General features: G+C 37.4%; 1 protein-coding gene across 1 annotated transcript in view; it reads left to right on the top strand.

Annotated features, from left to right (window-relative positions):
• The first annotated feature begins 10,215 nt into the window (after positions 1–10,215).
• The window catches only part of LOC137389585 (E3 ubiquitin-protein ligase SMURF2-like), a 42,913-nt gene continuing 26,484 nt past the window's right edge, over positions 10,216–26,644 (top strand). Inside the window, exons 1-4 of the mRNA XM_068075636.1 lie at positions 10,216–10,381; positions 16,165–16,312; positions 17,908–18,041; positions 25,816–26,029. Coding sequence (XP_067931737.1) covers positions 10,324–10,381; positions 16,165–16,312; positions 17,908–18,041; positions 25,816–26,029 — 554 coding nt within the window. The 5' untranslated portion in view covers positions 10,216–10,323. The remainder of the gene's footprint in view (positions 10,382–16,164; positions 16,313–17,907; positions 18,042–25,815; positions 26,030–26,644) is intronic.

Raw genomic sequence — 26,644 nt, forward strand, 5'->3', positions numbered from 1 at the left:
AGTTTTCATCTGTGTACATGTATCAATATGATAATTGTCTATGCCATTCAATGAACCAGGTACTATACCTGATGATTTGGCGAACCGCATGAATGTTTCCTCCATAGTTTTGTCAACTGCACTGAGTGCCCCAGGTATCATCGATCTTGCCACCGCGAGTCCACCCTTGGTTAGTAGGTCTTTTGCCCCTGGGTGTATCTTCTCCATGTTTGTTAGATAGACTTCCAACCAAACAAGGTACCTGTAAAATAGGGAGACAGAGACTTGTGGGAACATGTTTGTGTTTGTGTTTATGCTGACACTGTATTTGGTTGTATAAGTCAACTTGTATATTTCGGCATTCTATAGTTATCAAAGAAACAAGGAGATGAAATACATGTTCAACAAACCTTGAATAGTTCTGCCCATCAAATGCAAAGAAGAGTGGTGCCATCTCTCCATTAGCAGTCTTTCCCAAGTGGCCCTGGCGTACTTTGTCCTCGTAGGCTTGATACTTTCTGATAAGGTTCATGGTGGAGTCATCTTTGAGTGCGTCCTCAAGGTTCTCCCGGTTGCATGACTCGATAATCTCCAGTAGTGTGGAAGGATTGTCAATCATCAATGTGTTCTCTTCCTCAGCAAACTGTTCAATCAACAGCCTTTCCATTGCTTCGCAAACAGTTTTAATGCAAAACAGGGACTTGGCATATGCTTTTCCGCTAAGAACACCTTTTATGGATCCACTTGTCACAAGCTGTGCCTCTAAGAGAATCTCAGTGTATCCTGAACTCTTCATTTTGTAGCCTGTGAGCATGCCGATGAAGTTCATGGATGTGTGAAAGGGGCCAATCATTACAACATGTTTGGCAAACTCTTCTGGCCAACGCCAAATAATGGGGAGTGCCTTCATACAAACGCCAAGGTCAAATGTATTGAGGACCCATTTCTGACCCACCTCGGCTGTGGCTGCCTCAGACCGCTTCAGTAGCTCACGAACGACTGTGTTGTCAGTTATTGGTTGATGAATAGGTGTAAAGTAGTCAACAGTTGATTTCCTTGGTGGCGGAGTTCCAGTTGCAGAGATGAACCCCCCTAGTCCAGGCACAGGCTGTTCACCACTGCTTCCAATATACCTGCTGAAGAGCCAGACGTAGTACTCTTCTTTTTTGGTAGTATAAACTGTTTCATTTTTAACAGGTGGTGTGAATGAAGAGCCATCTGGAAACACTGGTCCAATACGAGTGAAGTGCAGGGGTGGGAGGGTTTCTGGTGTATCAACTTTCAAGCTACGCTGTTTGGATTTATCCATCATTGGAAGCATTCGGACATTTGAATTTTGGATCCCGGGCTTGACCTCCTGTACCATGATTCCCCCAGCACTGTTGACAATATTGCTGCCATGAACATTCGTTGTAGTTTTGTTAAGGTTGTCCCACTCACAATAAAATACCATGTTGCCCTCTCCTGTCACAATCTGGGGTGTGAGATAGGTTGATACCTCATCCAGGACCTTGGCCAGTGCAGTTTCCATCTCTAAACCAAAATCATATGTCTCGGAGTGACCAAGTCGGTGCAATATCTTGGTGAGCTGCTTGCTACGAAACAAGTGTCGAACGGTCACACACAGTAGCATGTGCTTTGGTAATTTCCATTTTCCATCTGACACTGCACGGCAAATGTCTTGCCCAATGGAGAATACCAGTCGCTTCATCTTTTCACTTGTATCTATGTCTTCTTTTCCTGACATCACCATGCTTAGAAAACGAATGGGATCAGATGGTAGTAGATCATCACAGCTGAGGTCCATATCATCTAATGTTGGCGGCCATGGGAGGACTTTGGAGTCTTTGTAAGCCTGTAGAATATTACTGCGAAGAAGCAGAGCAGCGTTTTGGTACTTGTCTTTGCTGCCAAGCGTGTAAGCTTGTGCTAAAGCATCGTTAACCAAAATATTGGAATTGTACACAAGCCAAAATGAAATTGCATCAAGTTTGTCATGATCAACCTTCAGAAAGGACACATGCTCCTTGATTGAATCATTTTGTAGACGTTTCAGGAGTTTCTCGGAGCGGTAGTTTTCATTCTCCTGCCCATTGCGTTTCAGTTCTTCAATATAGAGCAAGCGCAATGATGTTAGACGCAGGACTTCATTCCGTTGGATGACATGAGTTCGAATGTGCTCCCGTACAAAATTCAGTGCCTTCTCATAAGCGGCCGAAATCTTCGCGTGTTCAGTACGCTTTGGGTCATTTGCTCTGTTAACCCCGCATTCAAAGTTAGCAAATGCGGTGTGGAATGATCTCAAACATGATGGGTGATGTTTTGCTTCTACAGCAAAGAGGTCCACATTTTTCACACGTCTATGAAGCCGAAACATGCCCATTTTTTCAGCTCTCGATTCAATTTGTTCCCATGCATTTTCCTTGTTTCTCCAAGATGAGAAATGGACAGGTCGTACAGTTTTTTGATCAGCACCTTTGATCTCTACTTTCTCACAAAAAAATGCACTCCTCTGAAAAGACAGGTCTAGTTGAATGTCTACGAGGTGAATGCAATAGCGAGGTGGATGCCTGTGGTTCCTCAGTTGTCTTATTTTCTATAAGATGCAGATTGCCAGAGAACCGCTGATAACACTGACGGTGATACCCATTATTTTCAAGGTCCTCGGGGACAGTCTCAGGAATCTGGTCGCATACAGACTGCATACGATAGGGAGATGCATGTGGCTGACAGAGCCGCAGGTCCCGGATTTCATGAAGGTGTTTTAGTTTATCAAATGCAGTTCCTTTGATTCTACTGAGTGGGGTAAAAGGCCCATGATCAGAGATGGATAACACATGAAGCATGCATACAGGTGCAGGTGAAGCAGGCTTTTTGCTCAGGCTGGTGCGTTCAGTGCTGGCAGATTCAGCATTCCTTCGCTTTGGCATGATGGCGAACTTATACCAAAACTATTACTCTGAAATGAGAAGTATAGGCCTATAACCAACATGATGAAGTGTTTTGAAATATTACTACCAATGACACTAAGTCATTCAAGTAATTGCATTAATTGTCTTATCAAATAGAGCTTGAGAGATTATATAAACACCTTTTACCTATCTGACTATAAGCAGACTAAATTATGATAAACCTAGAAAAGATAAACCTAGAATGATTCATAAATTGCTGAAAAACACACTGCTTCATCCAATATAAATGACACGGATTCAATGAATCACATCCTCTCCTATTCAGTAAAGTGTTGCCACCTATGATGAAATGATAAAAAATATTTCACTGCTTAATAAACACTAATTGGTAAGTACCCTCAGAATCTCTCATTACCTGACTATATCTCATTATAATAAAACAAATAAGCAAAAGGCACATTCAAATAGTCTAATAATAAACATCAACCCATAAAACAAGGGTACAGACAACACATTCTTCACGATTGCTATAACATTTGCGAAGATATGGTAAAAATAGGTTTTTCAGTAATGGCGGCACTAATTTGCATATCTTACATGTCAGGAACACATGTGGTCACTATGAAACTGGTCTTATATTGATGCTAGACCCTCAAAACCTGGGTCTAGACACCTTATTTTTGCAGTTATCTGTTGCATTGGCGGAGTTATAGCGATTTTAGTATTTTCATGTAATGGCGGCTTAATTTGCATAAAATAGGCACGTGGGACAATATTTCAAATTTTTAACATAGCAAACTGTTTTCTACACATTTTTCCCCATAGGAAGACATCAATTAGAAATTGATTTCCGGGGGTGCACGCAGACCTCCTTTACCAACTAGACTAATAAGTGTTAGTCAATGCAGCATGCTGCAACATTGTACGGGCTGCTTCTACAAGTGTTCGATTTTGCCTTTCTGCAGTGCCATTTTGTTCAGGTGAATACGGCACACTCAGTTCGGGCTTAATACCTCTGTGCAGCAGATATTGTTCAAATTCAGATGACACGTACTCACCCCCATTGTTGGACCTAAGCGTTGCATTGCGGTTGCCTGTGCTATTAACAGCAGCTGCCTCAAACTCTTTGAATTTCTGAAACACTTCAGACTTGTGTTTAATAAAGTAGACAGCACAACAACGAGAATAGTTGTCTATAAAAGTTACGAAGTATTTAGCTCCACCAAGTGATTGTGTTTGCATTGGTCCGCAGACATCGCTATGTATCAACTGTAGCCTATGACTAGACTTTCCGACTTGTAAATGGGAAAAAGGTTTACGCGTGATCTTACCTTTTACGCAGCTCTCGCAGAAAAAGAGTGTATCTTTTCCAGTCAGGGTACTACTTAGTCCAGTAACTGATTGCTCTCGTATAAGGGAACGAATCTGCTGATCATTTAAGTGTCCAAGGCGTCGATGCCAGAGATCTATGTTGCTATTAGAAAACGTTGTTGTGAGGTGTACTTCCTCTTTACTCGTAGTGTTAGCAAGTCTACACCTCAGTTCGTAAAGTTTGTCCCACACTTTACCCATACGGCCCAATCGCCCATCTCTGCTGCGGATCCAGCATCTTTCATTTCCAAACTTGACAGTGTTTCCCCTTTTTACAGCTGCACGTACAGAGAAAAGGTTATATGACAGTTTTGGAACATGCAATACATCTGTCAACACCGCGGGTTTGGCATCACTTACATCAAACAGCATTTAGAGACGCACTTTACCATATCCTACAGCTTCTACCGATCTATCTCCCAGTCTCACTAGTTGTGGTTTCTCAAAGTTGGTATATTCGGTCATCATGGTCATCTGATAAGTCATGTGTAATGAGGCTCCCGAGTCTATCAGCCATCAATTATCATTGACAACGTTATTACCAGCAACGAATAGCCAATCATCCTGACCACTGTTTTCATCATTTCTTGCAAACTTAGCTTGGTGGTTGCCTCTATATTCAGCATTTCGTTGAGGACAGTTACGCTTTAGATGAAGTGAGAAATCACATACAAAGCACCTGCGTTGTTTCTGGCTTTTGTACTCATGTGCTGACTTCCGTTCTCCCACTAAAGCAGTATTTTGTTCAAGTTTGTTGCCACTAGCATTTCGCTTCAATTCCTCATTAAGTAAAGCTTGTTGAACAAAGCTTATGTCTATATCGTCAACTCGAGCTTCTAACACAGTGACAATAGTGGCATAGCTCTCTGGCAGGCTACCCAAAAGTGTCACAACTTGGTCCTCAAGATCAACGGCAGATCCTATAGCTGCTAGTCTGTCAGTCATCTCCTTCATGGTCTTCATATGTTCTACAAGTGGCGTTCCTTCAGTCATTTGCAATCGAAAATATTGTTTTGTTAAAAAAAGTCTATTCGCGAGAGAGTTGCGCTCAAAATGTTTGCACAGGGCGTCCCATGCTTTATCTGGTGTCTTGTGTGATGAGATAAATTTGTGATACACACGCTTACAGCCATTACAATAGATAAGAATGCTCTCTGGGATTGTGTCTGAAATTTCTGTTTCACATCTGCTCCGTCATCTTCAGCTAAGGTTATACTGCCATTCACATAACCCCACAGCCCCTTCGCCAGCAGCATATGCTTCATCTGAAATTTCCATGTGTTCCAGTTCTGTCCATCGAGCTTGTCTATAGTCCACTTTTCATCTGTTGCTGCCATGATAATCTAATCAAAAGTTTCTTATGTAACGATATTATCAGGAGGCTCTGGGCCCATAACCTGTTAAAACGTGAATTCAGCGCACTGTGTTGTTGCTGCTTGCATATATTCTGAACAACTGACTAGCATAACATAAGGCATAACGTAACGTCACGAAGGGAACTCAGACAGTAAGGCCTAACTCATAGGTCAATAAGTACAGGCAAAGGATAAACAGGACAAGGACATGAAAGGACAAATGAAATCACATGTCATTACAAGTTATTATAACAACAACCTTTGCTAGTTAGCTTCAAAACTTCAGTTTCTGAAGCTCTTCTGAAACTTTCCATTCCTGATGTTTTCCCGTGGTAGTTGATGCATTTGATGAAGAGTTGATGTATTTGCAGTTATGAAATATGGTTGCCATTTATGCTGGCAAGATATACTACTGCAAAAGTAAAAGGATGCACTAAGAGACTCAAGAAAATTGAAATCTGTTAAACATTGAAAACAAAACTTTCAAAGTTGGCCTAAACTGGTCAAATAATTTTTAAATCTACAAACAAGCTAGCTAACTATTTGTTTATATAGCTATTGTAGGTTCCATGTTGGTAAATGTGGTCCATATAAACACACTTTGCATAAATAAGAAAACTGAAAAACTGAGCATTGAAAAACTTGCAATTTATAGCGGCACATTTACTACCAAACTTATATATTTGCAAAATGAAATCACGAATCCATTCAAAAAGCACTCAACAAGAATAAAACATGAAAGTACTGTTTGATGCTTGTCAATTGGTGTAAAAAGCATCAAGTAAACCACGTGGCTGCTCATTTTGTGACTATGGTTATTGAACGACAGTTACAAAGTTTGACCAAAATAGTACAGCTTTGCTGCTCTTTTGCCACTAAGGCTATTATGACCTTAGAATTAAGACCAGTAGTGTTATAAGCCTTTATCAGGGTTGTTGTGCATTGTGTACCACATATGCTCTTGTCTGGAAATCACAAAATATATAAGCAATTACTGTAGCTCTTTGTATAGTCATTTACAACTTGATTTGTGCAATTTTTCATTATCTATTGGAAGCAATAGATTTTTTGTAATTGTTGAGGGCTTCTCCCAAAACTTCCTGAAATGAAACTACCGCTGTGATAAAATCCAAATTAAAAAAATGTCATTAAATACTACATTCATTAACTGCTTGTGAGCCTAGGCCGTCATTAACATATTCGCACTGCTAAACAAGTTTAAATACAACCATGTAAGAGAATGAAATAATTCAAACGTTATACTTAGACCATAATCAGCAGTTGAAGGAAGGGAGCAGCTGGGGTTCTGTGATTATGGCTTGTGATCAGTAGGTCGGTATTTCAAGTCACGCAAGCCCCATTGGTGGTGTTAGGAAAAGCGTCTAACTACTGTTGGTCTTGTACCAAATCTCATGAGCAAATGACCGTAGTGAACTTATATCAAGAGGAAGATTATTTGCGGTGGAAACCTTTAATGGAAAAAGCCAAAAGAAAAAAAATGCAGTTGAAATGTGCTGTAAATATGATTAAGATAACAAGTTTTGCATCCCTGACACGTTTATAGTCACAAATTATGAAACATCTCAACACTAGTCATTGATTTATTTTAGCTTGTCAATTAGTTTGATGCAGTGGTAAAAGCTTCATCAAATGCTTATCCAAATTTTAAAGTATCTGCCAGGTACAACTCCGAAGTGGTATCGACAGCCCGTAAAGTTGATGGCTGACAAGCTATCAACACAGTAATAACAAACATTATTACGACATAGTAAACCAGGTTTGAGTGAATAATTCTTATGAAATGTATTTGTGATAAATTGTACATTACTTATCTATAAATCACATCTATGAGTTTGTTATGAGAACCGTGCAGTTGCACCTTTGATAATTGTGATGAAACTAACAATCTCATCAAGTAGACCAAATAAAATTTGATTAACAGGTAAATGCTAGTTAAATACTAATTGATGCATTTAGTATTCAACTAGTTAAGTTTTACCTACCAACAAGGGCATGCAACTACCAGTCCAGAGTATAGTCTAAAACATCTTATGAATAACTACTCCCATCAATTCTGCATATCTCATACTACTGCAACTTCTTCATATCTTTCCACTTGTAATGCCCTCCATTCTTTTTACTTCAAATTTTTTCGAAAGTTGTTCAGTTTATGTGGTTGAAAAAACGTTTTAAAGGTTATGCCCGGAAGAGAGAATATCTTGTTATAGTGTTATTGTAAGTATTAATAAATGGCTCCCTCTCTTCAACATCTAAACAGCTGCAGTGTCAGCGTATGTATGTGTGATTTTCTTCTTTTATTTGTTAATGCACTTGCTATATTCATAGGCATTAATCTGGCCCACATTACTAATTACATTTTTGGTCCACATTACTGAATACATTCAAGTTTTAATGGATGTTAACTAACTGTGAACACTTCTTTTTGCCAAAATTGAGCTTTTAGAGTAATAGGAGTTCTTGTATTGAAATTATTACATTCATCCTCATCTTTCAAGTATCCAGATCTTGAACAAGTCATAGTTTAAACAAAAGTTTCAAAATTTTTACACTTGAAATGCTCAACTAAAGTTTTACATTCCTTAAATAAGCCAAGAAAACTTGGCCATTACCAACAATGCTAACAGTGAAAAATTGTCAGTCTGTGTTTTAGATGTTGCTTTATTTTAAACGTGTTTTAGTCTGTATGTTTGTCTTCAAAGGTTGCATCACATCTTTTTCCTGTTATCTTTGTGTACATTAACAAGCGCCTTACACCTTATTCATGAACATATACATACATAGACATTGATTGTTGCAGTTGCAATTTGTTTTATATCACAGGACAGTTAAGCGAGTTAAACAACTGTTATATAATGTTAAGGTACATGCCAGTTGCATTTACAAAACACAAGTTGGAGCTAGAGTAGATGTAGTCATTCTAGACTGATGAGTTCATGATGATGATTTCAGATGATGCCATCATGGCTAAATATTTGCTTGCTTCTATATTGTTGTTTACTCATAGTTCATTTTTCTCAATTTCAAGCTGCTGCCATTGCTACTCTTACCTATGCTCCGTTGAATGATTTGTTTAATATGCTTTGCCGTATTATCCTGTACTAGCCTTAGAAACTAAACATGTCAAAACAAACCTAATTTTATTTCACTAGAAGTCAAGAGTGCTGAACTAATCTTTAGTCTGCTTGATCTATTAGTGATTGTTGTGCTATTTATTTTGTAGGTGTCGGTCAGCATCTTTAGCAAGAATGTCACTAAAAAGATGTATTCAAATATTCTTCCTACATCAGATTAACGCTTACGCTGTCGCACTAGCTTTTGGAGCCCCATTTTTTTCCATGATAGTAGAAACGTTGATATTCAGCTCTCTACTAAGTCTTTTTGTGTCTGTTCCGCTCATCTGGTTTTGTGGCACAGATCACTTGCACATTCTTGACCTCCTCGCCGTCATCAAACCCAACAAACATGAGCAATCTGCTCAGTTTATCATCTTCATGACTCTATTCGGTGCTTGGATAGGCTCAGTTGCTATTCCACTAGACTGGGAGGTTTGGTGGCAGGTCTGGCCCATCAGCAATTGTATAGCGATGTGCTCATTTGCTTTCACTTCTTGGCTTTTGAACTATACCTTGTTTCGACGGTATCCAGTGCTTAAAGCATTTCTGAGCAAAAGAAAAGTTCATGTTTGATGTTTTATCATGTTTGTATGATTTGGCTTTTAAGTACATTTTATTGTTATATTTTATTGTTTTTATGTATGTTACCAGTTATTGGAAGAGCTCATACTCAATATTTTTCTGCCACATTTAAAATAGCTACTGTTTCTGGCATGAGTTTACATAATATAGTCTTATGGGTATAACTAACGGTTTGTTCTGCGCGCTTTTACAGACAAATTATATAATGGCTTTACTCCAAAATTTATTTTATCGATGAATGCACTGCGGAGGGCTAAGATTGTTGGTGCATGTGATTTTGTGTGCATTTGTGTACATTAGTACTGAAATGATGGCTAAAAAGAAACAAAATAGGATTCTAAGCTTTACCAAGTTTTATACATATATATATGTCATGCATACTGTACTTGTTTGTATAAATACATGTTGCGTTTTTTGTATCAAAAATGGTGCAACTAATTTGAAATCAATATTTTCTATTGTCTCTTGTTCATTTGCTGCGTTGTTAGATTGTAGCATGTATTGTAGTCATAAAACAAATAATAGTAGACTCTTGATGTAAATTAATGTATCTTATGGCGTAAGTAAAACTACTAATAATTAAACTTCAGGCCCACAAGCTCTGGTTAACCTCGTAGCTACTAGTAATACCTCTATCAAGCAGTCTTTTACAATAGTTGGAGTAGTGTTCTCTTTCCAAAGGATTGTTTCTGAGTCACAATTTCCCATTCATGTTGCTGTGTGTTTACGACAATTGCCAATAACGTAATACGGTCTAGCCTTTGTTCCTAACAAATGTTTTATTTTTTTACCATAAAGCTGCAATAGCTGTGTTTTTGACCGAGCGAGGTAATATTTGCATTAGTAGAATATTGTGGCGCATTACGAATTGAAGGCAAAGAAAGTGGGCTAGTAGAGACTTGTCGCATCTACAGTTTGTGACATTTCGATGTTTTTTCTGGAGCTTGTGATTTATATGTTATGTAGGAAAGGTTACCTAAACCAGGCCTGATGGTTAAGATGGAAGTAACGAATTCATCGAGTAGGCTAACTAAAATTCGACTTACAGGTAAATGCTAAATAGACTCATATTGGATATACTGTTGTATAGTTCTATCCTACTACACTATGTTCTATGTTATTTTTGTGAGTCTCTTTTAATACTTACTTTTAAAATAAACTTTATTTGGTAGTATCCTTATTTAATTAATGAACTTTTAATTAGATTCTGTTCGAAGTGAGTCCTTTATGTGTGCCGAGGGTGACATGGTTACGGATTTTGTAAAATATTTAGCTCAACAGCTGACTAAAGCTCACTGTTCTCACTAATATTTGATTGAATAAAAAAAGGAAACTTACGGCTTAAACAGGAAAAAATATAAAAATTATTTGTAAAGGTTTTTGTCTTAGTGTTTAAATTGTTTGGGGCTCATAATTTTGCGAAGTAGCGATGAAGTACAGCCAATTTGAAGTTAACTTTTATGGTGCGTGTTGACTGTATACATTTATATAAAAAAAATTACGGAATTATCTAAAGTAGAATAACAGTATTTATGTACTTTTTCGAATGTCAAAAAGTAAACGGTTTTTATTGTTGAAGTTAAGTTTGTACTAGTCATCTCATTAGACGCTTTTAGCCAAGTTTTTTGGCAATGCAGCTATAATTGAATAACTTTCTAGTAAAACCTTACATAGACTACGTTTTTGGTCAAAATATTATGATTTTAGTCCGTCATGAAGCTAGCAGGCTGACTTTGCCAAGATTTGTGTTATTTCTTCATATTATTGGTACGACTTCTTTTTGCTCTAATAGATAAACAAAAAAGCAATAGTTTACTGCTGATATGTTGTAGTGTGTTCTAATGGTTAACAAATTATATCTATTCCAAGTTTTGCAAGTGGCCGTAATTGGTATTTTCATATATTGAATGAGTTTTGAAAGCATATCTGCTCATCTAGTTCTTTGTTATGGCTCCTGACTTATCAGCAATTTGATTTTATGTTTCCTGTCTCATGATTCATTAGCAAGTTAGTGAAACAGCATATTATTGTTTATATTTGATAATATGTCATTGGGAATAGTTGTTTGTGGTTCAGGCACTCACCTAATGACATGTTGGAGTATTGATGTCTTAGCTTGTCAAGAAGTACCTATACTCAGATCTCTTGGCATTTTGTCAGCTTTAGAAGCGATGACAGACTAATCAAAAGTTAATGCAGTAGAAAAGTTCACTATGACCGTAGCAAAAATTGATGAAACCTTTCAGCACCCCTTGTCAACAAGGGTGAAGTGGAGAATGTTCCTATTATTACCATCACAAATTTGCAGAATACATTTTTAACCCGTGGACAACATCGGTATTTCTTCTTTTGATATTCAATTTTTCATGCATGCAAATAATTTTTTATGACCTGAAAAAAAACGCAAATGTTTACAACCTGTTGAATGCTACGCAGTAAACAGGAAATTTTCTTCCTATAGTAGATAAGTTAGTTTTAGTAAGTTGACCAATAATATACATTGATTAGACTTCTTGTATTGTCCTTCTTTCCACTTGTCCAAAATTTTGCAGCATCATTGAAGTGGAATAAATCAAAAAGATGTAGTCCAGAAATCTACTATTGATCATAGTGGTAGCCTACCACTTTAATTATATAATAAGCTGAAAGTTTTTATTTTTCAGATAAAACTTCTCATGAATTCTGAAAGTTAATTTTCTTTATTCGTACTTCAGTCATATAGCTGATGAATTCAGCAATCTTCCTGCTTGTCAGTATGCATATTTGTGTGTTGCAATTCTCATGTTCTATAATAAAAATTATGACAGCTTATGTTTTCTGCAATGCAAAAATACAATCAACCATGCAACATACAAATTTGCTTTTAGTATTAGTATTTGAATTGCCTCTTGTGTTTTAAATAGGTGGATTTTTAATTTTTTAGAAATAAATATTTTACTTGCGATTTGGCAAATAATCAAACAAGTATTTAACACCGACAATATATGTAGCTCACAAGGGGTATTATTGAGAGCTGCTGTTTTTATTGTGACATCACATCACTGTGGTGCTAGTATTGTCTAATGTAGTTCCCTATTGGCTTTGCAGTTGAAAGTGTTAGCCTATTCTTTTTTGCTAGTTGGGAGAAGTTTTATATTGCGTAGAACAAGTAATGGATGCAACCTAACCGAGCCTAAATGACTCACTTTAAACTGAAAATAATGCAGCTGTGCAGCACACTTCATGATTACAGAATTGGCAAGAATGTGTTTGAAGGTTGACTTGCAACAGTGGTGTCCTCAATACTCTAAATGACATGGTGTACTTTTTAAACACCCTGTACAGTATTTTTATCAATTATTTTCTGAGGAAGCCTTAGAAATGATAGCTAACCACACAAACAATTATGCTCTGCAGTTTTTTGATGGCCCAATAGATTTTGTTGAACATTTACGATATAACAAATGGCAAGACACCACTACTGAAGAAATCTTATGTAGGTTTGCCAATTCTAATGGGTCCAATCTCAAAACCAAAAATTGAGGATTACTGGGCTCTTAGTGATTTAGATGCATCTCCAGGTTCTCGTTTAGTAGTGTCAAGAAACCGATTTCAACTCCTGAACACATTCATACATTTCTGCGACAATGAAGAGTAAATACATAAGGGGCAAGCAGGGTATGACTCATTATACAAAATATCTCCCTTAATTGATTTGCTGAATCCTCGTGCAAGCCAATCTTACACCCCTCATCGTGAACTAACCATAGATAAAATGATGAAAAAGTTTAAAGGCTGACTTGTAACAAAATTCACATTACAGTTATTTGGTATCAAAAGGTTCACCATGTCTTACTCTGTTGTGTTGTAGGTGCCAAATATGTGGAAATGTGATTACAAGCTCTTAAAAGCTCAAAAACGAAAAGCCGTCGTAGATTGGAATCTGTTTATTTCTCTGACGTAGTCATTACATTTGGTTATTGTCTTGTCACCTGATGTTCTCACGTGAATTGAAAGGCCAATAAAAAGCTCAATATAAAACTTATCGTAGCACTAGTTTATGACAAACACTTTGGGTTTTACCGCAGACAGCGTATCAAATATAGATGCTCGCTACTTTACAGTTTTGTTTCGGCTTGATCTAATCGTCAAGTCGTAATCTGATCATGTGACCCAATACTTCGCAAATAATTTCTGCAGCACTTTTCGATTATCACAGGTGACCAACAGGCTCGTCATGATTATTAGACAATGATATGTGCTCCTTCGAGCTAAGGTTAAAAAATTAAACGAATTTTTACGGTAAGTTATAAGATATCAGTGCTAAAAGTGACAGCATTACAATGACGATAAAATAAACGCGTAAGAACAATAGACATGGTTTTATTGAATGAATAAAGTTTATTTGTGAAAATCTTTCAACGAATGAGGTTGCATGAAAGTGTAAACAGAAACCATCTTGTAACAACTACGTCCCATTTGAGCCGTTTTGGAAAGAGAATCCAAACTACGGCGGTTTCGTGTGGTTGCGATTAACCGTTCGTTTTTTAGCTTGTAAGAGCTTGTAATCACATTCTCACATATTTTGCACCTACAACACAACAGAGTAAGACATGGCGAATCTTTTGGTACCAAATAACTGTAATGTGAATTTTGTTGCAAGTCAACCTTTAAGGAGAGTATTTTCTTTCGACGATTCAGACCAAATAAGCAATACGTCTGGGCATCGAAATATGGTTACTCTGCGAAAGTAAGACCAAATACTTACTAGACTATAAAGTTTACACCGGGAAGGAGCAAAACCCTGTTGATACAGGCAAAGGCCTTGGCTACAATTTTGCAATCAAATTGTTAGGAAATGATTTTTAAAATTGTGGGCATCATGTTCACATGGATAATCCTTGTTCAAGCCCAGATCTATTTGAGCCACTGCAACAGTTGAACACTGGAGCCTGTGGGACTGTAAGAATTACCAGAAAACACATGCCAAACTCCCTGAAACCTGGTAACATAAAGTTGAAAAGGGGTGACGGTCCAGTATTCAGGAGGAAAGGCGATTTACTTGCATGCGCATGGCAAGACGGACACTGCCAGGATTAATTTCTTACCAAATATTTATGGAGTGGGTTGTAGTAAAAAAGAGATACGACATCGGTATAGCCTCACTGGTTTCAAAACCATCCAAAAACTCAATGTAGCCATAAATTACTATGCTTAAATGGCTGGTGTTAACTTATTCGACCAAAAATGCTCTCTGCTCACCAATACCCGCACAAGGTAAAGAAATGGTACCATGCAATTTATTAAAAGAAGCTGCACTGGTAAATGCACGTATCCTTTACCAAATAGGTAATTGTCATTCATTTCTGGATGCCGCAGCCTTTAGAAGGTAGGTTGCAAAGGCTTTATGCAGCGCGCTACCATCTAACGCGAATATATACAAAGGTTGTCGCAATATAAATGATTCAATCATGCCGACTTACCAGCTCGCCTTACTGAGCGCCACTTCATTACAAGATATGTCAAGGAAACTTATTGACCAAACTGCGTTGTGTGTAGTTCCTCCTGTACTGGACCCAAAAGACGACAAACCAGCTATGGGTGTGGACAATGTAAAAATGGTAGAGGCGTAAACGCTGTCCTGTGCCCTGTTACTAGAAAAACCACACTCAAAAAGACTTCACTCGCTAAAATAGTGAAATAGCATCGTGTTCATGTAAAGAGTTGTTTCAGGTAATATTTATGTTGTAACTAAGTGGTTTCAGTAAAATATATGTAGCAAAATTCATGCGTAAAGTTAGTAATCTTTTACAGTTGACTGCATTATAAAGTGTCAAATTTGTAGTCTTTCTTGCTCATTATAGCTAAACATAGCTTTAGCACTATCAAAAGCAAAACTAAATTAATTATTTCTGTTGTTTATACTCTAAACAAGTTAGCTGCATAAATTTTACATAAAATAACGTGTAACAGGTTCAGACCCTCGACTGTTAACTTATGTATCAAGCGTCTTGTCGCTTTTAAAATTATAGCTTCACATAGCTTCAGCAAGTCATATAATATAGCTAAATTGCAAATTTTTGCATAGTTATGTTTGTAAACATGGTGGCAACATAAAATATGTAACAATTTTTTCTAAACGTTTGAAATTGGAAAAATAGTGAATACGTATCATGCTACGGACTCGGCAGTTTTCCGTAAAATGGCTGGCAGTAGGCCAAAAGCTAAATTCGTACATGGATCGCAGTGAAAGGAATAATAGATCCCGTTTATTTAACATGTCAAAAAACATCGAAATAAGTGTAAAGAACCTGCTTTTTCGAATTTTTAAGCATACCCATGTTAAATAAAAAATGCTTACTTGCTGAAGGACAATGATAATCTGCTAATGAATTAAAAAAGATTAATTCAAGCTACCAATTAGAGCTTCTCGTGAATTAACCGAGCCAGATCGCTCCAGTTTAACTTGCTCCGCATTACTGGCAATTATAGTGGGTGCAGTCTGCATGTGTTGCGCCGATTAATAATTTACACAAGCAATCTTTGTCAGCAGTGATTTAAAATTTCAAACCTTACCATAAAACTTCCTAGCAGTGATGCGCATTAATGTTCATGTACACTAAAAACCGGCTTATCTCCATGCGTGATTGGCTGATCACCTTCAATCTAGCGAGCTTTTTAGAAGAGCAGCGATTTCAGTTGTGCTAAATGCATTACTGATCTGATTAATCGATAGCTTTAGCACTGTAAATAGTGGTTAGTAAGACTGGCCAGAGCGAGTAAACTTGCTATGATGATGCCTTGAGGAGCTAATCACTGTTATTCATCGCTCCAATTATTTCTCCTTCGCAGTCCTCTGTGCCAAGAGTCTGGCCAAGAGTAGCCTCTTCAAACTGCCCGACCCGTTTGCAAAGATAATTGTGGATGGTTCAGGGCAGTGTCACTCGACAAAAGTCTGCAAGAACACCCTTGACCCCAAGTGGAATGAGCGTTACGATCTGTGAGTTGGGTAGTTCATTTCTCTAGTGTACATAGATGTTCTAATGGCGCCCAAATGGATAAAATAAAAACTGCAGCGACCATTGATGGCCACGTATGAGTTGAGATTGTTATATGATAGTGTTACTTGCACATTTTTTGCTTGGTAATTTTCTGCATTTTATTTGCAAAAAAAAGGTATCTTAAAACTGGTGGCTTTCATTGTTCAAAACAAGTATCATTGTATTATTATTGTTTTATGTTATGGAGTTGTCGCGATCAGTTTTCTTGAAGTGGTATCCTGGAAATTTTTTTACTGTATTTTTCATGTTAAATATTGGCTTTCCTTAAGTGGTAATTCAACCATTTGTCAATTTGCGATCACAGAATTATCTTCATAAAGGAAATCCTTGTCAAAACACCTATTGAATCTTGGGAGAGACCTAGTGGAATATGTCATAGTTTTCAGGATCATTGCTCTATTACAACTAACTCACTGAATAATATCATTTGCATACAAAATGCTTTCAGATGATGTATTTCTCTATGTTAAACATGTCAAAACAAAAGTGAAATTTAAAGTATTATCTATTCTAAAGAGATCTGTATTCAATATTTGAAGAACAGTGGTTTGTGACAAGCCTGTGAATGTCTGCCAGGAGGCTTGAGCAATTGGTGCGAGAGGTTACATAATACCACATGCCTGGCCTCGGTAAAAGAGATGGCTGCCCATGTCTCGACAATTAGTGCAGTAATCTTGTCGCCATTGCTTGACACAATCTTGTGGGTAGAGTGAGCGTCTGCTCAATAAAACCCATCAAAGATTCTCACTAAAGTAGGCATTCAGTTGTGGAAATATGTAGGGGAATAGTTAAATATTCAAGTCTTGGATTATCTCTGTTCAAAATTACTAAATGCATTGGGTTTTAATCTGTAGTGTCAACAAGTTGTGCTAGGGATGGCTTTGTTTGTGAAAGCTCGCATACCAGTCTAGCCGCAACATTAACTATGAGAATGTTAGTCAATTTCATGCCATGCAGTGAGTGCGGGCTTCAGCGTGCATTTCCCGGTACACTAGAGTTGGTTGGAGACAGTCGGTTACAGTGTGCCACTGCGTAGTCGCGAGTGTCCGTCACTGCTGGTAATCAACTTTTAACAATGTAAAGGTGTTTGTACTGTCGGTGCTCGGTTATAATATTTGTCTTCCCGGGCATTCAAGATGTTGTTTATGTGTGTACTCTTTGAGCGGACAGCTTGCTAATGGCTTGCTTGGCCTCTCTAAATTCAATAGAAAGGAAGGAATGTGGGCCATTGAAATCAATTAATTTTTGATAGACAATGTGGCTGAATGAGGAGTGTAGGTAGGTAGTTTGTATAGTCAAAGTTTTCTTGATGTATGAATGTATGTGTGTCTCTCTTACATCTCTAAACCGTGCTGTCGGGTGTCTAGCTTGTTGCTATGTCCTCTAAACCGTGCTGTCGGGTGTCTAGCTTGTTGCTATGCCCTCTAAAACGCTTTTTGCTAGCATAAAGCTCATCCGCGAGATCATATAGCCATTGCACATCTGTCTATATATTTTAATAGCTTGATAGATCTCTCTTGTGCTTTGTTTCAAGACTGATTGGGCCAAGGGATGCTATCACAATCAGTGTCTGGAATATAAAGAAAGCACAAAAGAAAGAAGGCGCAGGATTTCTGGGCTGCGTAAAGATTAAAACTAATGCAATACACAGACTCAAGGATACAGGATGTAAGTTGGTCCTTCGCTTCCTTCCAGTTTGTCTGTTGCTGACCTATCGTTTTTAGTGAATGTTTGACTCATGACACTACCAGATCGCTGCCATCTGCTTCCGAAAAAGGCATCTCGCATCACGTCAACTAACGATCAATTCGAATGGAATATATTTTAGGTTTTGTGCCTAGTTGGTTGTAGCATGGGCTATTATTATTTTCCCATTCAAATTTTACTGGTTTTCACTTTAAAGAACTTATCCAAAATTTTAGTTGATTTTATTAAAAAGTATCTATATCTTTTTATTATTTGCGATCGTTTTGAGGTGGTCTGACTGCCAGGATGTTTCAAAATTAATATCAACTTCACGGTGGTTAAAACGCTCAGATCAAGTAGAAGCGCAATTATGATGTCCGTAGTTGTAAAGAGGTCGACAGAATAGAGGCAGGCGCGTAATGCTGCAAGTTGAATTCAATAGCCAATATCAAATACCGCAACGATAACAACTAGCGACGTCATTTTGGACGTGTTTTTTTCTGAGCGTTTTAATCTCTATCAAGTTTTGTCGATTTCGATTCTTAATACATCCTGGCAGTCAAATCACTCCAAACATGAAAAACAATCGGATATGATAGAAAAATGTTGATCGATTCTGATAAAATTTACTAAATTTTTACGTGAGTTCTTTAAGTTGTTCGTGTAGTTTCCAAGATTTATCTATTCGTGTCAACACGATTCCCAAGTGTAGAGTCAAGGACAGGAGTAAGAGGCTGGTTTTACTTGTTCGACAATTTGTAAAATTTGCTCCCTCTGATAGTACGCATCTCCTTGCATCCATTTCATTAAACTCAATGAGTCTTACTGAAACCTTTCCAAGCACTCAGTTAGGGTCCGACCCAGTTCATACCGGGTAATCACCATAAGGTCAATGAACCAAACCTATCTTGTTGTTGTGGATTGAAGAGGGTCACTCTATTCAGTTGTGACAAGGAATAATCTTACATTGCCCTTAATCCATAGGTTGACTCGCTTCACCAGCATTCATTACTAGAGCGCATGGCCCTCCCAAACTGCCTAGCTAGCACAAACTATCTACCAGTAGCTAGGAAAAACTATCCAACTAGCACAACTGAGGATGCAAACTAGTCTAGCTAGCGCGGGCTGTCTAGTTAGCTCAAACTGCTTGGCTAGCGCTGTTATGACATCTTAGTGCTTATCATGCGCACTTGTGGTGAGCGAGTGCGCTCAAAACACTGAATTGCTCGCCTTTTTGTGGTGTGCTGGAAAAGTCTTAATTTGTTTATCTACCGGTGATAAGAGAGCCATTCATTTCAGAAAGTCTCGAGTCCATGTCAGTGATAGTTATTTATGTTTCACACCTCTCCCACACTCTTCACATTCTAACCTTCTCTCTTCCCTCCACTTCACATTTTTATATGATTTATATTCTAGTTATGCTCATTTTTATCCTCCACTTCTTCTTCCTTACTGATTCTCATTCTTGGTCATGGTTATAAGAGATTTAATATACAAATTTTTCGAACGTTACGCAATAATAATATTTTCATGTGACTCACACTTAAACCAATATCAGACTCGTCTCCCTTGGTCATTCCTGTATGTGATGATGGCTGTGTTCAAATGCCATGTTAACTACAAATTTTTATTACTTTCTAAGCATTGCTGCATGTAGTTGTATATCACCAAAACTCTAAAAATTGACTTTATTAAATATTTTTTAAAAAGCAATACTTTTTGTATTAGCCAAAAGCATAATTTATACTGAAGATTTTAGTTTCATTTGGTTTTGATAGCTCAATCGCATGAAAATTTGTATTAAAAAATTTGACAAGACCTTCGCTGCAGTGGACAAACTGTGAAATATGAAAAATTGCAAGTAAAGTTGGAGATCTTGATGCAACATTTGGCTTATGAAAAGCTCTACTAGCTTGTAGTAAAGGTCAGCCATTTTAAAATATAGGCCTATGTCGACGATACACCTTGACCTTGAATTTCATTAAAAAAACTTTTAAAACAAATTATTACCTATAACATCAAAATGAAGATAAATAATTCAGATGACATACAACAAAATTACGTACATTCGTACAAAACAACCATAATAAATAAACCCACGAATAAATAATCCATAAATAAAACCCATGAAACAATCTATCCAGGAGTGAATAAGCTAGGCATGAAGAATGATAATGACACTCACTTTGCTATTTCTTGTTTGTGCTAGCAGTAACAGACGCAGCCTCCAGATGCAGTTACTATTCACAAAACTTATTTGTAAAAAATTGAAATAAAGTAATAAATGTATCTGAAGATTAAAACTTTTTTGTGAACAAAATTATAAAAGCATTTGAACCATTAAGGAGTGACTATTCATAAAAATGGAGCAATATTGCTATACCTTCAATGAAGCAGCAAGCAATTTATTATTCAATACACTAAGATTTACATTAGGCCATGAGCGCAACAACATATATTTTTAAGCCTCGTTCCCATGTACGCTGTAAGCACCGATGGCAGGATCGCAGGGCTATCGGCGCTGAATTGGGAACCTACGCACCGAGTACCACGGTTGGTTGCCGGCACTCAATGCAAGAGTTCTGTTCAACTTTCGCAAGAAGCTGCAGTTGAAACTTCAAAATGTACTGTACAGGTGAAGATCAGCACTTTTGAAGCGGCATGGCGAGTGACCATTTTTATGCGATCATTAGTGACGCAGCTTTATGCGAACATAAGCCGCCGAGCCTAGCGCTGCAGTGTTTTGCTGCGCGAGATTACCGCCGCGGTTTTACAGCCGATATGTGAACCAGACTTTAGTATCTAGTACTATCCAAGGTGCCCACAATAAACAACAAATTACCCAGTTGAAAGGGAAAGAATATTAAATCTGTCGAGTTTTGCAAACGTTAATCAGGAGTTTGAGAAGAAGTCCCAGAGTAATACCTAATGATGCCATTAAAACTTGGAAGGAATTGTTTCCTAGCTTACAACAGTGGAAACTGGTAAAGTAGTCTGGTTAGTAGTTTCAGTGTCTGATTCTGACTCGGTTATCGAAGCTAAAGTTATCAGCCCATAGAAATAAACCACCGGGCACACAGCTTTATAAATACAGTCAAACTCGGATAACTCGCCTTCGGATAGCTCGAACACATGGTTAACACGAACAGATATGTTTGGTCGCTTCCCACGCAATGATAAATTGCTTTAGATAACTCGACCTCAGCGTCATTAACTCGAACGGTTTTTTGCCCAACGGCTGCCGAGACGTTTCCAAGCCATAGAGATAAACCTCAACTTTTAGTTCTCAGGCGTCGTTATTACCATCATCGTCGTTATTACCATCATCGGCAAAATATTTTCATTAACGACTTTTCTAAAGGTTTGCAAAGAATCAAATTTTACCAAACATTCGTTTTGCGATGGCCCTTCGGAAGCAAGGAAAAGCGAGGTTACTTTAGATAAACTTAAAGTAAAATGGACAAAATTGACCTTGGCTAAAATACTCAGAAGAAAATGATGTCTTTTTTGAGCGTTTCAACTGCAATCAAGTTTTGTCAATTTTAACCTGAGGACGTCCTGGCAGTTACATCACCCAAAACAACAAACAAATCTCAAGTGATGGAAAAATATCTATACTTTCTGATAAAAATAGTTAAAACTTTACATGAGAGGCCCTTTAATTTGCCACAAGCAATCTATGCTTTTGATTAATATATGGTTTGTATATGTACATGTATCTACTGATAAATACATGCACTTGTGACAGTGTTCTGATAACTTAACGCTCTGATAACTCGAACACTTTCACCCGGTCCCATGAAGTTTGAGTTATCCGAGTTTCACTGTACATTGAATAGTTGAAAATTTGCATAAATGAGCGAATATACTGTAGATTAATATGGGCAAGTAGTTGAAATCACTAGTCAGTACACGGACTTACATAATGATTTGGGATGAGTTCTGTTGGGACAGACTTCCTCCTGGGACTCCTGCTAGCAAAACTCTCAAATCTTAGTATATAGATGTCATTGCCTTTTGAAATCTAACCTTTGCAGTATTAAGTACAGTCAAACATGGATAACTCGTCCACGGATAGCTCGAACACATGGTTAATTCGAACATTTCCTTTGGTCCGTTCCCACGTAATGATAAATTGCTATAGATAACTCGAACTCAACACTGTTAATTCGAACTGTTTTTTTGCCCAACGGCTACCGAAACGGTTGTTATCGCTTTAGAAAATCACTTTATTCAAAGCCATAGAGGTAAACTTCATCTTTTCGTAATTCATAAGCGTCGTTATTACCACCATCGGCAAAATATTTTTGTCAACGACTTTTCTAAAAGTTTGGTGAAAATTGATTTATACTGCGATACGATGAATAGCACGGGCTAGCCGGGTCACGCGCGCAAGGATTTTCGCCACGCACATACAAAACAAAAATCGCATGTTTTGTATGTGCGTGGCGAAAATCCTTGAGTGCGTGACCCGGCTAACCCGTGATGAATAGTTTTCCGACGTTGATTCCGTGTTGAATCAACGTCGGAATGTTGAATGTTTAAAACGTCTTAAAATTGGTGTAATTAAACGTATACGTTGTCTGAGCTACAAAAACTATTCATCGTTTGACCTAAACACAGAATACATGTGTACATTCAATAAGTATCTATTAAAAAAGCGTGAGTGATATAGAATGTACCGTAAAACCTCGTAAAACTTCTAATTGAACTGCATCGGAGTGTTGCTCTTAACGAATCCCAGGTAAAGTAAGGTAATCTGCATAAACTTCAAGAAGAAACGGCAAAATTGATCGTGGGTAAAACCCCAAAAGAAAAAAATGTCTTTTCTTTTGAGCATTTCAACAACGATCAAGTTTTGCCAATGTCAATCTGAAAAACGTCCTGGCAATAACATCACCTCAAACAACAAACCAATCTCAAGTGATAGAAAAATCTCTATACTTTTTCATGAAAACGTTTTAAACTTTACATTAGAAGCATTTAATTTGAAACCAGCCATTTGTGCTTTTGATTTATATTATAGTTTGTATATGTACATGTATCTACTAATAAATAAGTAAATATATGGACTTGTGACAATGCTCTGATAACTTGAACGCTCTGATAATTCGAACACTTTTGCTCGGTCCCTTGAAGTTCGAGTTATCCATGTTTGACTGTATATGGTAGAAGTCGGAAGGAGGCTTTCGTTAAGTAGATTAACAGGATTGTCTTTGAGTCTTCACTGCGTGTAAACTAGAGTAATGATGTTGGCATCTGACAACTGTAGCTGGTACTATGTCAGTAGGTTCAGTAGCTTCTTGGTATACCCAAGCGGAAGTCTGTGCAGTCGTACACGATCGTCTTTACAGACCTTTGTGTGCCATCGCCAAGAATGGCTGCTGCATTAGTTGTAGCAGCCTGTCACAACCTACAGGAAGGCCGCAGCTGTTGCTGGTTCATTACTCACTAGGCAAAATGGCAAGAGTCAACTACACATAAGAATCGACTGCATAAAAGGAAACCATTTTATTTATAACCATAAAATCTTTCCTTTGTAAAAATTGTTAGTAGGATAAAATGAAAAAGCGGATAGGTCCAGTGTGGAAGTTGCACACATTACAACATGACCCAAATCAGCATGGAAAGGTACTTGTTTGTCTCACATGATGTGTTTATATTAGAGATGCCCGATTCTTATTAATTATTTCCGATTATTAGAGATGCCGAAAATCACCAGCCGATTCGTATTGAAAAATAAACCGACTCAGATCTGTGGTGTTGCATGGATAATTGTTCCTTTTATTATAGAAAAATATATATATTAACGTGTTTATTTGTTTGTGATTTTTATAGAAAAAAAAGATATATATTCGCATACTGACATACCGTGCATGTAGTAACAAACTAGTTTATATGCACAATTTGCACTTGTAAAACTATGCTTGAGACAACCTAACAGTATTTAAATATAAAAATTATCACAGATTCGACACCATACTTGGCAATCCCAGGTAGTGATGACACAAAGTTCCTACTGAAGCACCTGCTTGATGTTTTCAAAATGCTGGTCTAGAGCGACCTTTGTGTCTGGACAGCATAAAATTCTGCTCTCTCATTTTACTTCTTTTGTCAATTACAAGTCACTATAGCTGATACTAGGCCATAAAGCTGTTTTATTCTGGCCACTAAAATGAAGGAAAATCATGTTATGAAAGTTTTGAACAGTGAAGCCTGTTACTATATTAGTAAGACATACAATCAAAAGATATTGTTATTGTGTCACCTACTAGCAGTTATCTGCATGGAGTGGCATGAGAATAAATGGTTACAGCTGCGCTGTCAAGATAATAAAGTCTATATTATATCGTTAAGTTTGCATCTTTAGTTGCCAGCAGACTTTTGTCAAAAGGTGGTTGAGCTGCTGCTGGTGGTCATCATCATAGTGTCCAAATCTGTCACATGAGGAGTTTTAAAGTAAACATGGTCAAGGAGGCGGGTGCTCAATGGTTAATATATATATAATATAGATTAATAATATATATAATATATAAATAATATATATTATAAAATGTGAAATCATCACAAAAGCATCCATTAGCATCATTTAGCAAATTATTGACACGGCAGCGAGGCTGAAGAAACTGTCGAATTACCCAACAACATGCAAACTTACGGAAAACATGCATTGGCAGCAGCAAGACTGAACTGGGCCATAATTGAGCTACAATTATATTAGGCATACCTGCTGGGCCATGTCAAATGACAAATGTTTGCAGGTGGATGGTTGCGCAGCTTTTTTGGAAAGGGCATAGCTAGTAGCTCTTAATTTCCATTGCCAGCTTCTCCGCTGCTTGTTTTCACGATTTCTTTTTAAATTCTATACTATTCAAAACAAGGCTATGGTGCAAATAGGCATTCATAATGCCTTATCACAAGCGCTCAGCAGAATCTGGAGGCGTGAGTAGTCCAACATTAGTGGAAGTCACAATGTTAGTTGACATCCCGCCTGCTTTTGTCGATGATCTTTTTACACATTTGGCCTTTAGCCAGTAGAATTTGTTATGGAAGTTAACACAATGTGTTCTTGGTGCCTCCACTATAGTTTAAAAATTAATTTTTAATGAAACATTTGTGAGGGATCTCCTATTGGTCAATCTACCCATCATTATTAGGTTCTTAGCCACTATCAGAGAGTCGGAGAGAATCAGAGAGCTATTTACTGTTACACACATACATGTTCATTTTAGTACTATGAAGTTTGTGATTGCTATTTTACAAACTAGATCTTACTTTAATTAAGTGAAGTTATCTCTATTGTATGAACTTGCATCATTTGTAAACACTTTTCTAAAAAGATTGTAAAGTAGGTTAACACGCTATTCACCAATTTACATTCTTACTTTAGCCGTGGTTGGTAACAAATCAGATAAAACATATTATAGTGCACTCGAAGAAACTGCTCGCAATGACTCACCAAAGTAACTGACACCAAAGTAACAAAGTTCAATTGTAGCATGGCATTTTAAAGTTCAAATTTAGCTGCCTTGTATCTCCAAGCTTCAATTCCCAAATGCCATACCGAGTCTATTGGAAACCACTGGATGGCTAAACCAGTAATGCCATCCACTCGATGACAGTAGCAGAGTTTGTCAGTGCACTGAGTCAGCACGACTAGTAATCTCTCCAATATATCTTCATCTCATCCTTCCTTATAGACTTGTTTTTTGGAATGTGAAGTTTGGAGTGTGTAGCTTTCTTTATACCGCTGCAGTTCAGAAACTGGACCTGCAAAGGGTGTCTCTGGATGAGGACATCGACTGTTCAAACGTGAAGGGCCAGATCGTGATAAGTCTGGCCGGGCGAGACAGAGGAGGCTGTGGTCCTAATGTAACGGACGTCTCTCTCTTTCCGGAACGTCCAGATGACAGCTGCTCACAGTCGTCTCCAGAGATCATTCCTCGGCGGGAGAATGCTCTACCGCGGGGGTGAGTAAATCACTCAATCTCAAGGTATTCAAATTTTTATTCGCGTTAAAATCGCTCAAGAAAATCATCACCCTAGTTTATTATCTCTTAAACAAATTTACTTGATATTTAAATTGGAATTATGACCATCTAACAGTGCAGTCTTATGTTAACGATTGTTCTTTGAGCTGTGAAGTTTTGACACGCTCACCGACTCTTTATTATATATAACACACACTGAGCCATGGGTCTAATTTTATACTTTTGGTAGGAGTAAAAATTGACAAGTTATATATACAACTTATCACTTGCAGATTCTTTTTCAAATAACTTGAATGGTATTTGTTTTGCTCAGTTGTGGTAGCTGCAAGCAAATATCGCAAAATGGTGATAGCCGTGCGCATTTTATTCAACCCAATCCTTTTGGAATGGCGTTTAAAATGCTTGGAACTGCTCTGAACTGCTATAGCAAATTTGTAGTAATTTTCACATGCAGATAGAATATATATCTAAACTTTTACAAAAAAAATTACAAATAAAAAACAAAAAATATAAATTAAAAAACACTATTTCACAGAACAAGAACTATGAGTACTCCTTATTCATTGCTACAAGTAAATAAAAATGCTATTAAAT

This window comes from Watersipora subatra, chromosome 3 (genome assembly GCF_963576615.1).
Source record: "Watersipora subatra chromosome 3, tzWatSuba1.1, whole genome shotgun sequence".
NCBI classification, from domain to species: Eukaryota; Metazoa; Bryozoa; class Gymnolaemata; order Cheilostomatida; family Watersiporidae; genus Watersipora; species Watersipora subatra.